General features: G+C 39.4%; 2 protein-coding genes across 2 annotated transcripts; one reads left to right on the top strand and one right to left on the bottom strand.

Annotated features, from left to right (window-relative positions):
* Nucleotides 1–556: 556 nt before the first annotated feature.
* eif4g2a (eukaryotic translation initiation factor 4, gamma 2a) lies at nucleotides 557–6236 on the top strand (the record flags this gene model as incomplete). The annotated part of the gene is made up of 20 exons (XM_024295251.2): nucleotides 557–627; nucleotides 713–769; nucleotides 1690–1815; nucleotides 1928–2030; nucleotides 2121–2252; nucleotides 2337–2403; nucleotides 2482–2633; nucleotides 2726–2836; nucleotides 2916–3098; nucleotides 3211–3349; nucleotides 3423–3580; nucleotides 3660–3761; nucleotides 3858–3962; nucleotides 4039–4134; nucleotides 4212–4427; nucleotides 4513–4771; nucleotides 4852–5056; nucleotides 5136–5344; nucleotides 5426–5547; nucleotides 5635–6236. Coding segments are annotated over 20 exons (2679 nt in total), but the record flags the coding sequence as incomplete, so codon positions are not given.
* A 341-nt stretch (nucleotides 6237–6577) lies between these two features.
* ctr9 (CTR9 homolog, Paf1/RNA polymerase II complex component) lies at nucleotides 6578–14808 on the bottom strand. The gene is made up of 23 exons (XM_024295120.2): nucleotides 14429–14808; nucleotides 13418–13516; nucleotides 12913–13152; nucleotides 12715–12832; nucleotides 12552–12641; nucleotides 12156–12412; nucleotides 11958–12065; nucleotides 11635–11871; nucleotides 11286–11504; nucleotides 10880–11063; nucleotides 10699–10787; nucleotides 9336–9521; nucleotides 9023–9110; nucleotides 8804–8952; nucleotides 8607–8723; nucleotides 8389–8534; nucleotides 8243–8314; nucleotides 8022–8157; nucleotides 7791–7943; nucleotides 7569–7717; nucleotides 7400–7496; nucleotides 7197–7309; nucleotides 6578–7129 (listed from the first exon to the last, which is right to left on the bottom strand). The coding sequence occupies exons 1-23, from the start codon at nucleotides 14471–14473 to the stop codon at nucleotides 6784–6786; spliced, it is 3438 nt and encodes a 1145-aa protein (XP_024150888.1). The 5' UTR covers nucleotides 14474–14808; the 3' UTR covers nucleotides 6578–6783.
* Between the last annotated feature and the right edge of the window lie 1745 nt (nucleotides 14809–16553).

Genomic DNA, 16553 nt, shown 5'->3' with positions numbered 1-16553 from the left:
CTGTTCTAGAAAAAAACGGGGCCTTTAATCTTGTATCGTTACTTGAGATAATTTTAGTGAAATATCAAATATTTTTTGCTCTTAATATCAATATCCGAGCTACTGGACCCATATCAGGATATTGTAGATATTTATATTTTTGAATAAACGTATTTTAATGGGGATGTTTGATTTAAGGTGTTGATCCAAAGTGAGCCTTTTTCTTTCTTTCTTTTTTATTTTTATAAATGGTCTTAAATTCGAGAGTAATCTAACAAACAATATATGTATTGACGACACGGAACAAGACGGTCTGAATAAGAAAGTTTTGGGAACGCAGTTACCTCACGGTTCGCTGGAATTGTTAGCTTAATGCTAACCTCGACAGACTAGTCACGCAGGAAGCGTGTTGTACGTTTCACAAATCCTGAATAATTGTAGAGTCGTTTGATATTTATTTTCTTTTATTTCTTAAAAACTCCTTAATGTAATTATTTTTTCTTTTACTAACTGGTCTCTTCGTTGCTTGTTTTCCTCCAGGACGTTCTTTTTCTGCCCCATTCCTAGAATTTGATTCTTACCACATATTCTTTGTCAAGCCGCCAAAGTGGAGAGTGTCATTGCACAAGGGGGACCTTCTCGTTTCAGGTAAAACAAATATTTTTCTAATATTCTTGTTAAATATGTGTATTTTAAAAGTAATGGCCTTAAACTTTATTGTTCTCTTTAACAGTGTGGGCGGAGGAGGTGGGGGTGCACCTCAGCACTATCCCAAGACTGTCTGCAACGGGTAACTTTACTTTATTTTATGTATTTTTCATTATTATCCAAAACAGAAACCCATTTGTTAATATTGTTGACTGTTTAAAATAAATGTATCTTTGAAAAATGTCAATAAATGCAGTTTTTTTGTTTCCATAGATAAATATTTTTTCATTAAAATTGTTAATTTGTTTATTTTATACCATTTCTTCCATGTTCTGGTCCGTACCCTTTGTTGGAACAATGTGTTCCATGTTGTTCAGCCTATGCATACTGCAGCCTATTGTGCCTACTGCCAACAAATTTCAACTAGTTCCATTGTTTTTTTTCTTTCTGTGATAAGAATGTCCCTTCATTATGCCTCCGAAGAACATTGGAGTGAATGTTAAGTCTGGGATTTAAAATGAAAGTGATTTTGTTTGTTTTTCCCTCATTTTTTTCTCATGCCAAATCTTGGGCCGAGAAGAAAAGCACTCCTGTTGACTAAAGAAAATCCTAAACAATGGCAGACAGCATCCTTGGCATGCTGCATTGTTTATTTTATGTCATCTATAGCTAAAAGCCAAAACCTTCACTTGGTAAAACAACACATTTCAAGTATAAACGATGAAACTCCTGAAGGCCATGTCCATTAACGTTCTACACAGGCTGAAAGCCAAACTCTGAAACTTGTGAGAACTAAAAAAAATGGAAATGCACTCTTATAGATCTATAGTTCTGTTGAAGTCAGCTCCATAAAATGATGTTCAAGTTGAATTAAATGATATATAAATCTACAATTTAGAGCAACAAAAGTTGGTACTTAGGTGAATAATTACTAAACAAATGTAGAATTTTACATCTTTGCGTTTTGTTATATGTTCTATAATTGCTGTACCAAAATATGTTCTGCTAAATCAGAATTTGGCAGAAATATTTTCTCCCTAATAATAAGATTGTTTGTTACAGCGAGTTCCTGGGGAAAACCCCAGGTTCTAACGTTCAGAGATGGGTACCTTCTCGAAGCACTAGACGAGATGTCAACTCCTCCAAAGACAAAGGGGAAAACGATGCAATCTTCAGAAAAGTGAGAGGGTAAGTTCCAATCATGGAATGTTTTGAAAACGACTTGTAACGTTCCGATGAAAAGGCTTGCATTTGTATTGGCAGACTGATGTGACGAATTCCTTTTTTTGTAATTCTCCAGCATACTTAACAAGCTAACTCCTGAAAAGTTTGACAAACTGTGTCTGGAGCTCCTCAATGTGGGTGTCGATTCAAAACTTGTCCTCAAGGGAATCATCTTATTGGTGAGCACTCTTAACTTTAAAAGAAGAATCATCCAATAACTGATTAAAAAATAAGTTATTTCGTTAATGATTTTTTTTTTCTCTCTGTAGATTGTTGACAAAGCCCTAGAAGAGCCGAAGTACAGCCAGCTATATGCACAGCTATGTCTTCGTTTGTCAGAAGATGCTCCAAACTTTGAAGATCCATCAGAAGAAAGTCCAACAGCACAAAAGCAGAATACTGTAAGGAAAAGTTTATTTCAGCTTCACTTCCCTCGTGATGTCTACTTTTTTTTTTTAACATTAGTCTCATGTTCATTTTTGCAGACCTTCAGAAGGCTTTTGATCTCAAAACTTCAAGATGAGTTTGAGAACCGTTCCAAGAATGTTGACCGTAAGTGAAATAGTTTTTCCATTTAGGCGGTCAGAATACTGCATGAGATGTTTGAACTTTTTGTTTATCTCTTTGTAGTCTTTGACAAACATGACAACCCCCTCACCTCTGAGGAGGAGGAGCAGCGGTCTGTGGCAAAGCTCAAGATGTTGGGTAACATCAAATTCATCGGGGAACTTGGCAAACTCGACCTCATCCACGAATCCATCCTCCATAGGTGTATTAAAACAGTAAGTTCTATCTGCTGTATTTTGGAATGTTACTTGTTTAACTGTATCACTTAATAGAATGAAGAAAATTAAAATTGTTTCATATTTTGTAGCTTTTGGAGAAGAAAAAGAGAGTGCAGCTTAAGGATATGGGTGAAGATTTGGAATGCCTCTGTCAGATAATGAAAACAGTGGGGCCTAAACTTGACCATGAAAAGGCTAAGGTGAGTACAAAAGGGTTAAAAAGTGAGATGAAGGCTTTGGGACTCTATATTGTTATTATAACCTAAATTCCTCTTACAGTCATTGATGGATCAATACTTTGGCCGAATGAGGTCCTTATCAAACAACAAGGAGCTGCCAGCAAGGATCCGGTTCCTGCTGCAGAACACAGTGGAGCTGCGAGAAAACAACTGGGTTCCTCGCAAGGCTTATGTTGACAATGGACCGAAGACCATCAATCAAGTTCGCCAGGATGCTGTAAAGGTTGGTCTGTCCGATCCACTTCTAAAAAAAAAAATGGTTTCACTCATTTCATTTTTTACAGCTGCTCCTATATTTGTATATCAAAGGTCTCACAGATTTCCCAATTTTTCAGGATTTGGGCGTTTTTATTCCACCTTCAAATGATGCGATGAGAAATGACTTCTTCATGGAGAACTCCTTCCTGCCACAAAGGATGAAGTTTGACCGGGAGCCTGTGGGCAGGCTGGCTGACATGTTTGGACAAATGCCAGGTTTGTAGTAGTGTAGTATTTTACAATAAACTAATATTAAAAAAAAAAAAATGTGTTGTTCATCTTTGAACAGGTATTGGTATTGGGACCGGTCCAGGAGTAATTCAGGACCACTACTCTCCTACAATGGGTCGTCATCGCACCAACCCGCTGTTCAATGGACACAGTGGAAACAGTTCACACCAGCCTCAGTTTGAAGCAGGCGGCAAAACATTCACAAAAGCAAGCCAGGTAAATATTTTTATTAATATATTATAGCCTTTTATGAATGTACATCTGAATTTACTAATGCTGATGCGAAACTTTAAAGGGGCAGAATTCACCAGTTTTCAGCCATAAACAAAATCATTCTGGATCAGCAAAGGATATGGCTCCACGGTTCAACAAAAAGGGGAAGCTCAATGCTGATGAGGTACAGACTCTTTTATGTTCTGTCTTTAAGTTGCTAAACAAAACTTTTGTCTTTGAACAACCAACACTCACAATCCTAACATCTTACCATATTTAGATCAGTCTGAGGCCAGCACAGTCCTTTGTCATGAATAAAAATCAAGTGCCAAAACTGCAGCCTCAAATGACCATGATTCCTCCAACGGGTTCACCTTTGGGACAGGTAACACTTCTTTTTTATTTTTGTTTTTTTAAGATTAATATGTGGTTCAGAAATTTAACTTTTCTTTAACCCACAGCTTGGTCTCAAAAGCACTCCACCTCCAATACAGGAAAAGCCAATGAAATCCAGCAAAAAGGCCCCTCCCACAAAAGAGGAACTGTGTAAAATGACTGTAAGTTTATTAGACTTCGTATTTAATTAGGAGTTTTAGTTTTATTGCTAATCTGACTATCTCCTGTTGCACTTCAGGAAACACTAGTTGCAGACTACCTGAACAGCAAATGCATTGATGAGGCAATCAACGCTTTAAAGGAGATGAAGGTTCCAAAGCACTTTGTGTCTGAGATGTTGAACAAGATCATAGTCTATTCCCTGGACCGATCCGATGATGACAAGGAACATGCAAGCATATTAATTCATACACTCTGTACTGAGGGCATTGCCACTGGTGATAATCTACTGCAGGTAATCTAAAAAGAAGCTTCAGACCATTGGGATGTTATGCATGTCTGTGAACATCACAGATTAACATCCTGTTTCTTCTGTCTAGGCTTTCCTTACTGTCCTGGACCAGAACTCCAAGATTGAGGAAGAGATCCCTCTGGTCAAGTCCTACCTGGCTCAGTTTGCAGCTCGAGCCATCATTTCTGACATGGTCAGCATTGCAGACTTCTCCCATCATCTGGAGAACGGAGCACACTTCCCGCTCTTCCTGCTGTGCCTGCAGCAGATGGTCAAGCTGAAGGACCGGGATTGGCTGACCGAACTGTTCCAGCAGAGCAACGTCAACATGCTGAAGATGCTACCTGGTATGAGCACACTGGTTTGGCTGTTTTAAATTGAAAGGGTTGAGCTTAATCTAACGACGTTTCTCGTTTTTGATGTACAGAAATTGATCAAAACAAGGACAGAATGCTGGAGATCTTGGAGGGCAAAGGTCTCAGCTTTCTGTTTCCACTGATGAAACTGGAGAAGGAGCTGCTGAAGCAAATCAAGGTGGATCCTTCTCCACAGTCCATCTACAAATGGATCAAGGACAACATCTCTCCTAAACTTCACACTGACAAAGGCTTTGTCAACATCCTGATTACAAGGTACAGCAATGAAGAAGTTTGTTTTGGCTGAATTGATTTTTATCGAGAGGTACTCGTATAATTGGTGGTTTTTCTTCAGCTTCTTGCAGTACATTGCATATGAGATCAACCCTGACGATGACGAAGAGCAGTTTGCATCACCTAGTAAGGAGCAGGTGGATGAAGAGAAGCAGATGCTGCTGGCTTTCAAGCCCGTTATGCAGAAGTTCCTCCACGACCACATCAACTTGCAAGTCAGTGCTCTTTACGCTCTGCAGGTGCACTGCAACACCAAGGGCTTCCCTAAAGGTACGTGAAATTCATCTCATTTTTGTCAAAAAGTACCAGTAATCTTCATCAGCCTAATGTCTTTCTCTTGATTTCAACCAGGGATGTTGCTTCGCTACTTTGTGAATCTTTATGACATGGAAATAATTGAAGAAGAAGCCTTCCTCTCATGGAAAGAAGACATCACTCAAGAGTACCCAGGCAAAGGAAAGGCCTTATTTCAGGTAACATGATCTTGTTTTTTTTATTATTTTTTTTGTGTATTTTGCTTAGGCTTCAACTTTTTAGCTTAACTTGTCCTTCTCTTATAGGTGAACCAATGGCTAACCTGGCTGGAGACTGCAGAGGAAGAGGAGTCAGATGACGAAGATTACTGAAATTCGGGCCAAAGCCATGTATTAAGATGCAATGATTGAACTTAAATGTTCCGTGGTATTTTCTTCTACTTTTGTCTCTTGTCGTGGTTACAAATTCATTCAAATTAGGTGTGTTTTCTCAAAATCAATTTACTTTTCCTAATTCAGTCAAACCTTGCAGTAGATCAACATTGGACCTGGCCAGGGTTATTTTATTTAATACTGTGCAACATTGGATTAAAAGGTGGACCCACTCTTAAGCGTCACCAAGTGCTGCCATAACTGCCTTTCACCGTTTACAGAAAAGAACAAATAATTGTTTGATCTGAAATTGTTAATGGGTTTTTAGCTGCACTTTGTAAACGTGAGTTGTTGCAATAGGAAGATACTCTAAAAGTTTCCTTTTAATTCTGTTACTGTCAAATACTGAAGTTTCTTTTTCCTCAAGTTTCTCCATTTTAAACTGGATTTTAATATATTTAACAGGCCATTTACAACTTGCACAATGATTTCATGCACCAACATTTACTTAAATAAATCAAAAGCTTTTTCATGTATGCAATGTTTTATGCTGTAATGATTATTGTGGCCTTTTTGTTTTCCTTCTGAGTCATCTGCATATACCTCTGACATATCTGATTATACTTGAATGTCTCGGGTTCTTTTGGACATTAACAGCTCAGTCTTTGCTATGGTTGTTCGCCACTCGTCAGATTTCCATAAATCATGACACAACAGTAACTTGTATTCATTGATCGAAAGCGTCACTGCAGTTTCCCATTGTGAGAGCAAGCTGAGTTTACAACCACAATCGTAAATAAAGGTTCTTTGTCTTGAAATTTCCTATTTGTAATGTATACGTTTCCCTAACATATTGGTGCAAACACCTTACACAAGCTTCACAATTTCTTTGGATAAATCAAACTTTATTTAGACCTGATTAAACAGATCTACACTTAAATTCCACTAAATTCTGTTTTCTAATCAATTACCCAAAAACGGTTTCATGAAAATTTCCAGAAGGGAAGGCGAAACTTCCTGAACATAAATGCACGTTAGATCTTGACAGTAAATAAAAAAAATCCAGATCATAGTTTTGAGTCTTTAGTCACTGTCGTCGTTGGATCCCTCCTGCTTTGAGTCGTTGTCGGAGTGGCGTGGGGAGCCCTCGTTATCTGACCCCGCCTCCGATCCTGCGTCGGAAGCTGCAGCAGGTGAGCCGGCCCTCGACTCGTCGTCTGATCCCGAGCGGCTCTTCTTGCTCTCGTTGTCCGACGCTTCAGAGTCGGACTGCCGCTGCACCCTTCTCTTCACTGGCCGGTCGCTGCCAGACTCGTCATCCTCCGAGGCCGCAGATCGCTGAGGGCTTCCCGCCTCGCTGTCGGACATGATGCGTTTCCTGTGGCTACTGCCCTCGTCGTCAGAGCCTGAGCCGCTGTCTCTTTGATGTCTGCAGGAAGAGTGAGCGTATTGCGTGATGTGGTTCTAACCTTATATATGCCATCAATTACTCTTACCTGTCTTCTGCTATCTTCAGTCCGTCCTCATCTGAAGAAGACTCGGAGGAGGAGATGATGGCCTTGGACTTGATCTTCCCTTTAAGGGATGGTGGCATTCGCTCAGGCTGGGGCTGCAGGAGAAATAACACATAAAAGTCACAAAGGGAAAATTGATATAAAAGATTTAAATAGTAAAGAACAAGCCAAAGCCATGAAAAGACCTTCTCTATCTTCTTGCGTCCTTCTTTGTGTTTGCGCTGCTTTTTAGGTCGAGGTGCACCTTCTTCATCATCGCTATCATCTCCGCCTTTGGTTGGTCTGGAACACAGCAGGGCATTTCAGCACCTCCTTTATTCTCACCAAGCAGTGAAAGCAACACAACGGGCTCACCTCCTCTTCTTCTTTTTCCTCTCTCCATCTTCGTTGTCATCCTGGTCGCTGCCGCTGCCACTTCCCTTCCTCTTCTTCTTCTTCTTCAAGGGCAGGTCCTCATCCGAGTCATCGTTTACAAACTCATCCATGTCTCCTCCTTTCTTGCGCTTCAACCGAGAAGAATGTTTTTCAGTAATGAACGGAGGGTTCCTGTGGTCAGTTTGCAGTGTAAACACTCACACGTCCACTGCCGCCTCCTCCCTTCTTCTTGTCCTTTGACGCTTCTTTTGGAACGTCTGCAAAGCTGAGCAGATTCTTGGTCTTCTCCACGAACAAAGCTCTCTGCTCCAGGAGCTTCTTCTGCTCCTCTGCCTCTTTGTTTCGCTTTTCCTCCTGATGTGAAAAACACTCATAAAAGTTAGACACTTTTTTTTTTTAAATCACCAATATTTGTGTGTGCATTTGAAACACCTGTTGTTTTAGCAGCTGTTGGCGCAGCAGGTCCCTCTCCTGCTCTTGTTTAGCTCGAAGCTCCTTCTCCTCCTCATCCTGCTTTCTCGCTCGTGCCACGTGATACTGAGCCTGGCTCAGCAGATCCGAGCACTGCCTGGATTCCCACAACACAGAAAAAGTTATACGGGATTAGAACATTTGAAAAGAGAGGAAAAAAAATACTTGTAACTGAATCATACCTGGCCTCAGACGCAGCGAGGGCGAGGTCAAACCTCATCTTGTCTCCAGCCTTGCTGAGATAACTGAAATACCTGTTAGAAGGCAAAAAAAAGGGTAAGAGGAGAACAAAATGTGTCCAGCAGGATGAAGAGGAAAAATCAAACACCTGTGAGCAAGTTCAAGCTCTTTCACCGCACTGAGAACAGCCTTCAGGTTGCTCTTCTCATCTTTCAGCACTAGAGTGGCCAGTCTCTGAAGGACCAACGCCACGTTGAACATCAGCACGGTGTCACTGGGAGCCACATGGCGGGCCTTGATGAGAACACATCAGAAAGTTACACTCCGACATCACAGAGCGGAGATCTTCATTTGCCTTCATGTTACCTTCAGCAGGATCTGCTTGCACTCCAGCAGTTTTCCACATTTGAACAAGGCTCTGGCCAGGTACAGCAGAACCTCTGTGTTCTGATACTTGTAAAATTTCTTCAAGCAATTTTCATACTGAAGAGCAGAATAAAAAAATGTTAAAATACCCACATTTTTTTTAAGGATTTATTTTTCTACATTTGTGGGGGCCTTACCATCTGCACGGCACTGATGTATTGCTTCTGCTCTACATAGATGTGAGCCAGGTTAAGCCAGACGTCGCTGATGTCGGCCGTGGCCTCCCTCACCTGAGCAAACACGTCACGAGCCTCTCGGAAATAGCCCTTATGGGCGAGCACGGCACCTGACGCAGCAGAGTCATGTAAGATGAATGTGAGAGAAGACAGCAATAAGGAAATAAAGGTGTAACGCACCAATGCCATTAGCAGCATAAAGGTTCTTGGCATCATTTCGCAGGACTTGCTTGTATATCGCCAGAGCTCGATCCTGATGTCTCTTTTCCTATTCAGAGAGATAGATGTAATGAGGAAAACCATTTATGGAGTTTTTCCTCCATCTGAAAACAGTGTTATAACTAGAATACAACTTCTGTACTACCTAACCTCGTATGCGTATTTTCAAAAACAATAATTAGTACGTTTTTTTTTTGTTTTTTTTAATATAAGAATTTTGCCTTTGCAACACTACTTTTACTGTCCTGTCGTTAATGACTGCAGATGGCTGCACCTTTTCCCGGTCCCTTGTTGGCTGGTGCAGGGTTTGAAGCCACACATTCCCCAGAGCAAGCATGGAGTAGGTGTCGTTCTGGGTGGACGGCTGCTTCAGAATCCGCTCAAACTTCTTTTGCCCTGGCCCCCACTCTTGTTTAGCCAAGTGAAGATTACCGATTAAGGACCAGGCGTCCGGGTGATCCTGTATCACACAGAACAAACAAAGATCTTACACCATTATTTCAGTTTAGTTTATTTTCTGATTCCAATGGGAGTTTTATTTTGTAAAAACTACCAAATTCTGTTCACAACAAGCGTCTTCATCACGTGACTTAAAGTGGCTACTTGCATGGCAACTTCGATTACTGAGGTAGCAGCCCAAAGCTAAAAAGCTACCAAAAACAAAACAGTAAAACGTATCAGGAATGTTTCTTCAGAAAAGAGCAATTGAGGAAACTGAAGAAGAGCCTTCAACTTCACAGAAGAATAAAGCTGATATTTACAGACAAAACCGGGAGTCTTCTTCTACATACGGAATTATTGAGACAGTTGTTCTAATGTAGCAGAAGCCGCTCTGTCTAACACGCTGCGACAGACTCTCAACTGTTTCACACATGCAGATAAAAAAAAGTTTTTAAACACGGTGGATTCACCTTTATATTGTATTTAGGAAAAAACAGTTTTACGATAGTTGTGTCATATTATTTTGCTTTATTTATCCATCACACCTTAAAAGTTGCACGTAGCTGAAGCTAGAGTTCAGTTCTTAGCCTCAATCTCCTGAGATTAAAGGGAAAATCTTCATCACAAAGTTCAAAACAGCCGCAAACATTTTACGGAGAATGAAGACTCAATCAAATAAAGTTTCTGATTTGTGGAAACTTCTAAAAGCAACATTTGAGAAATTTCCTACAGCAAGGCTGACTAATGTAGACATCCGCTCAGAAACTCTGGCACAGAAAATGTTTTTATGTGTGGAAAAAAAAAACCCAATGAATGAGGATTTATGTCATGACAATATATGATAAATATTTTTCCCTGAGTGTAAAAAGATGACATTCTATGGGGGCAAAAAAATCCTGTAATGTTTCCTTTGTGGATTTTTTTCAAATCAAAAAGAAATTCTAAAAATCAACAACTTTGTTTTAATGAATCTTCATCTTCTGTAAAAAAAAGAAAATGTACAGACATTTTAAGACTTTTTTAAAGCTAAATTTCTGGTAGTAGCATTTTAATTTGAAAGATTTTCAGAAACCAGAAGCATAAAAAAGCCAACTTCTGCTCCGTTCTGACAGGTCTGTGAAAATATTGTCTAATTTATACTCTCCCATGGCCAGAAAAAGGTTGGGGACTACTGCTCTAGCGTCTACTTTTCATACCTGATTGATCTGCAGGGCTTCTTTGAACCAATCAGAGGCCTCGTAGAAGTTCCCTTTGTCACGAGCCATCGCTCCAAGACGCAAATAACCTGAAAATTGACAACGTTCATTTAAAAATTGTTATTTAGAGAAAAACAAAATCTGTTTCCCCTCTTCTCAGTGCTTTAAGTTTGGAGCTTACAGTCCACATAATTGGGATGCTCCCTGAGGATGTTTTTGTAGAGCTTCTCAGCTTCGTGGAATTCACACATCGCCTCATACAAACGGGCCAGATTGTAGGAAGTGGTGACAGAAATGGCATTGTAATAATGCTCATCGTGCTCCCCTTCAGCTTTGGCTCGGTCCAGGGATGCAAGGAAGTATTTCTATAGAGGAGAAAAAGATGGGATCGACATTGAGATAGTAGTACAAACTGTTTAACCCATCATTCACTTTGTAGAATTTATGTGCTCCAGGCTGCAGAATCAACAGCATGGATGAAAAAGTCTTCATATTTTTTCATGTTTAAATACCAAGCCGTTAAGCAATAAACAATAAAAGTATCAGTTGAAAAGTGCGAATAACAAGAAAAAGTTGCTCATCTCTACCTTGGCCTCCCCCAGGTTCCCCAGTCTAAAGTGCAGAGCGCCCAGATTGTTGAGAATCTCAGGGGGAACGTCGGCCTGCACCTTCTCCTGCAGGATGCGGGTAGCTGTGCCGTAAGCAGACAGAGCACCCTGGATGTCAGTCTGCTCCAAGATCTGGGCGAGCTCAATCCACGCCTCTACATCATCCGGGTACTGCTCTGTTACTTTTTTGAGGTGGCCCTAACAAGTAAAACAGCAAAAAAGACACACATCTAGATTTGACAGCGACTTTAAAAACAACTAAAAAGGCTTTAATTACAGATGGAATTTTCCAGGCCATGGGACAAAATCAATCCCCAGAGAAACGCACTTTGGCAATATCCCTCTTGTCTTGATCGTCAGACGTTGCATAGAGAGACCCCAGGATTTTCATGGTTTCATAGTTGTTGGGATAGGCCTTCAGAACCTTCTCAAAGCACTGTGCTGCATTTTCCTTGTCTCGTCGATAAACGTACATCTGACCCAGACCGAAGAAGGGCAGCACAAAGGTAGTTGATGCAAACTGAGTGGCCTGGTAGTAATACTGAAAAGCCTGGTCGTAGTCCTCCTGAAGACCAAACAAAACAAACAGAATAAATTCATAAATATTCTTAATTTAATGAAACCTAAACGAGTTTAAAAAGAGTAACTTACCTGGACGTGAAATGAGCGAGCTAGCTGATAGCAGCTCTCAGCCTGCATGGCCTCGACTTCAGTGTTGTGAAACGCGTGCAGTGCAAGATGCTGCACTTTACTGTAGTCCTAGCAATGAACACACAAACCCAAGCAATGAAAATTCAGCCTAAACCAGGCTTTTGTCATTAATACTAAACAGTAAAACTGAGGGTTTACCTTTTTGAAGAAGAAGTGATTGGCAAGGTGGTTAAGCACCATGGGGTTGCTGGGGTCGATGGTGTAGGCCCGTGACAGGAGCTGCACGCCGTTCTTTATGGAGTCTGCCTCTTTGTTGTTGAGCTCCAAAACCGCCAAACCAACAAGCGCTCCCACACACTTTGAGTTCAGCTCCAGGGCTCGACTGAAAGCCAAACGGGCCTTTTCCAGTTTGTTTAGCTTGACAAAGCAATGGCCCATCCCCAGCCTTACCTCAGCTACACGAGGACAAGAAATTTAAAAAAAAAAAAAGTCATATATTTAAGCAAGTTAACAAAAAAAAAATCAATCCTGTTTTCAGCTGGACTTCTATAGTGAGACTGCATTTTTAATGACACAACATAAAACACATTTTACCTGGGCAGCCAGGATTTGTACGTAAAGCCTTTTTGTAGTATGCAAGTGCTCCTCTGTAGTCCTTTTTGTTGAATGAGATGCAGGCTTTGCCTATTCAACAACAAAGGCGTTATTATTTCAAACTCATTGCCACCAAGAAGCTTTTCTCAAAAACTAATTGTACCGAGCAAAGCGGGGATGTTGTTGGTGGACTGGTTGAGGACAAAGTGGAACTGAGCATCAGCCTGGTCCATCTTGTCTCCTTCCAGCAGGCAGAAACAAGCTCTTCCCAACAAATGGTTCTAAACAAGAACACAATACAGTGCATTTAAATAAAGTAAACTTTTCCTTACTTCTGCCTGCTATGAAACATCTGTCATACCTGGTCGTACATGATGATTTTGTCAGCCATGGTATAGAGCAGAGTGGCCTGGGTGATGAGCTCTTTCTTGGCATCTTTGTTTTTCTCTTTACGTGCTTGCTGAACATAATAAGCAGCCAAGGTGTCTAAGCAGGTCATCTGGTCCTTTTCGTGGTCTCTGTAGTCGAGGTTTCCATCAATTCGTGCAGCTTCTAAAAGCTTCACAAAATCTTCTGTCTTGCCCTGTTTGTAATACTCCAACTGAGGCGAAAAACATGATTCAGAGGGTATAAATGTGACTTTTCATTCTATATCTACATGATTTTTGTCAAACAATGTGTCATTTTTAAAAACAAGAGCAAAACACAAGAATCTAGTTTGCAGTTATTGAAATAAAAAACTAAAAACAACTTAGCTTAATAATCTGCTGACCTAATATCTCAAGAAAGTACTTTCAAGAAATTTAAGTTGAAATTGCAAGAAACCAAAAGTAAAATAATTGGTGTTTATTATTCGAAACACTCACTGCCAAAGCAATCCAGATGTGAAGCTGCGTATGTTCCTGCTTCAAGATGCTGATGACCTCGTCTCCCTCAGGAAGCTGGTCAAAGTCGAGCTCGATAACCTGCACAAAACGGTTTATTTCTTCAGGACAGATCAAGATTGACATAATGATCCTTATTAAAGTTTGTGTGACAGTAAATAGGTATCAGAACTTAGAATGTAACTTTTAATTGTGTGTGAAATCGTAACATGGTTAAGATAATACCAAAAATAACTAATAATTTGATACAATGCACTTCAGAAAATTGATAATTGTCTAGTTTACAAGCACCAGACATTAATTATATATATATATATATATACATATATATATATTATTTGTTTCAAAGTTTGTGTGAGCACATACTCAAACTTAAAACTTTTAATTCAAAATAAACTTGAAAATATGTTGTCAAGGTCCTAAAGCAAAATAGAAGTTGCAATAAAATTAATTTTCTAAAGAACCCTCGGGCTAAAAACATATAGCTAATTTGTTCTCATTGATAGAGTTCAATGTATTCCATGTTTTTGAGTTTTTGAGTTATGTTGAAGAAATTGGCCATGTGTATAGTTTCAAAGTTGTCATTTTGAGTACATTCTTTATATTTCAATATATTTGTTGATGTATGTGATGCACAAGGTATGGCATTAGTCCATTTTTGTAAATGTTAGCTTTAAGTTTATCCCAACAACAACAAGGGCAGTAAAGTTATCTTAACTTACATGATTTTCGCCCATAACTTTTTGCATGTTGCCTCTCTATATTTAATTTTAAGTGTACTTGTATTGCGTACACGTGGAGACAAGTTGCAAAAAAAATAAAAAATAAAACAGCACAAATGCTTATATTATTTACTTTTTTATATCTGTAAGACGAAATTTGAACATTAGCTCTTGCTAGCAACTGTTAGCATAAGAAACTAGCATCGCAGCGAGGTTCGTATCCAAACACTAGCCCTCTTCCCTCGAAAAACAAGTGCAACCATTTTTTTACCTCATCCGTGTCCCTCAAGGGGATCTCGATTGAGCCACGAGACATCTTGGCTTTGAAGGGTAGATCCTTCTGGAGATAGAATAAAAAAAATACTACAAAAAATATAGCCCGTTGTCTGTTGCTTGCTAGTTGGTGCCCTAGCAAGCAACAGACCGTGCAACCGAAATTCAATCCGGCTGGAATAGCAGACTGCGTAAGAGAAAGGTTCCTACAAACGAACCGAAAGGGCACACCGACAAGTGATCGCTAAAGCTAAATTCAAGAAAAAAAAAATAATCATAAAAAAAGATAGATAAATAATGTGCTCAATACAAGAAATGGCTAGAAACGGCACAGCTCACTGTAAATTTTCTACAGAGTACCTGCAGATGTGTCTTCCTGTAGGCTACAGTGCAATAAAATCCCTAACTTTACATGAGATTTGTTCACTAAAGCATAACTTCATTTTCTACATACTAAAGACATTAAATTTAGCTTCAGTTTAATTGAATTTCTACTAAGGAGTGATGAATTAAAGTGAACGGCATGTGATGTGCTTGACAGCATGTGAAGTGTTTTGAAAGGAGGGAGAAGGAGGCTGGCAGAACAGGGCAGGAGGATGTCAGCTGGTTTTGATGTAAAGCAGCAACAACACAAGCATGTTCCCAACCACATGCAGAATCCCAGTACCTGAAGAACTGTTTAGATTGAAAGGTAGGTTTTTTATTCTTGTATTGTACCTTGATATTTTACATCTGAATGAAGCTTTTTTTCTGAATTTCTTTTTTTAAATACACAAATAAAATGACCTTGACCTCTAGAAGTATAACATGAGCTTTATTGAGACTATAAAAGGAATCTAAAAGCTGTAGTGGTGCAGCATTGCTTTCAAAGAGCCAATCTACTATTTGATTATAAATCAAACATTGACAGTTCTCTGTTCTAATAGTGCATCTTCAGATATTCTGCTCTTAATATGCTTTCATTTGACCAAATTTATGGTTTGACTTTCGTTTACAGTATTAAATATCTTGTAATTTAGGAATGCGACAGTCAACCAGAACATTTTGTGCAGGGACCTTTAAAAGACACAAAACAGAATGTCGGATGGTCATGATGGTAAGTACTTTGGAACACTCACTTCTCTTCACACGGGCTAGATTGTGAACCAGTGTTTGTCTGTGTCAGGATTTGAAGTCTGGGAGTCATCAGGCTGTGTGGCAGAGGATTTGCTTGAGGACAAAAAAGACGGATATTCTGAACATGAACTCCTTGACGTCATGTATAACACCTGCAAAGCCAACAACTCAGGTGCTTACCTCATGTGTAGTTTATTTCTTTTTTAATTAGAGATTATCTCCTATTTGTCCATTCGTTTTTGCAACCTTGTGTATTTTAGGGACTCAAAAAAGTGTTGAAGTGCTTGCTTGCTGTTTTTATGATAAACATATCTTTAAATTATATGTATATGGTGTTATAAATGTTGAAGGACTTTAAGAAAAGGATTCAAGATGTTTTTTTTTTATTTTCATCACTTCTCCAAGAAGAACTGTTGGCCTCTAACATCATACAGTACCTGCAGAGCCTGATAGCTCAGAGTGCAGAACAGGAAAAGCTTTCTGCCCTCAGACTCCTGCTTGATCCAGACCGCCAGGACCCAAAGGTGAGCAGAGAGACGTTCCACTCCACCATGAGGGAATGGATCGCACAGTGCAGCCACAACAGGTAAAACACAGGAGATATATATGGTTAGAGTTGTTGAATAATCTAAATATTTTGTTGGATTAAACTGTTTTTCTTTCTCTAAATGGAATGGTATACATTTGCTTTTCCCTACTCCCTTTCAAAGCAATTTATCTGAATTGCTCAGTCAGACAGAATATCAGTGTTTATTCTATGACTCTGCACCATCAAAATCTTGTAATTTCAGCTGTATTAAAAGTCATATTTACTATTAATGTTATATGTGAACTAAACTAAAATAAGAATTTTCTTCATTATATTTAAATGTATTAAAATCCACAATAACTAATGGTAATCTATGTTTGCATTTAGCTTTGTGTGTTTTGAGTAATTTTTGGTTTGTACCTTCAAAAATATGAGTTTTCTAAAAAGAGTAATTACAGACTTTTGTTTCATCCAGCCT

The sequence above is a fragment of the Oryzias melastigma genome, linkage group LG3 (genome assembly GCF_002922805.2).
Source record: "Oryzias melastigma strain HK-1 linkage group LG3, ASM292280v2, whole genome shotgun sequence".
Taxonomy (NCBI): Eukaryota; Metazoa; Chordata; class Actinopteri; order Beloniformes; family Adrianichthyidae; genus Oryzias; species Oryzias melastigma.
Note: the sequence above shows the minus strand (reverse complement) of the source record. Positions and strands in the feature narration are given on the sequence as shown.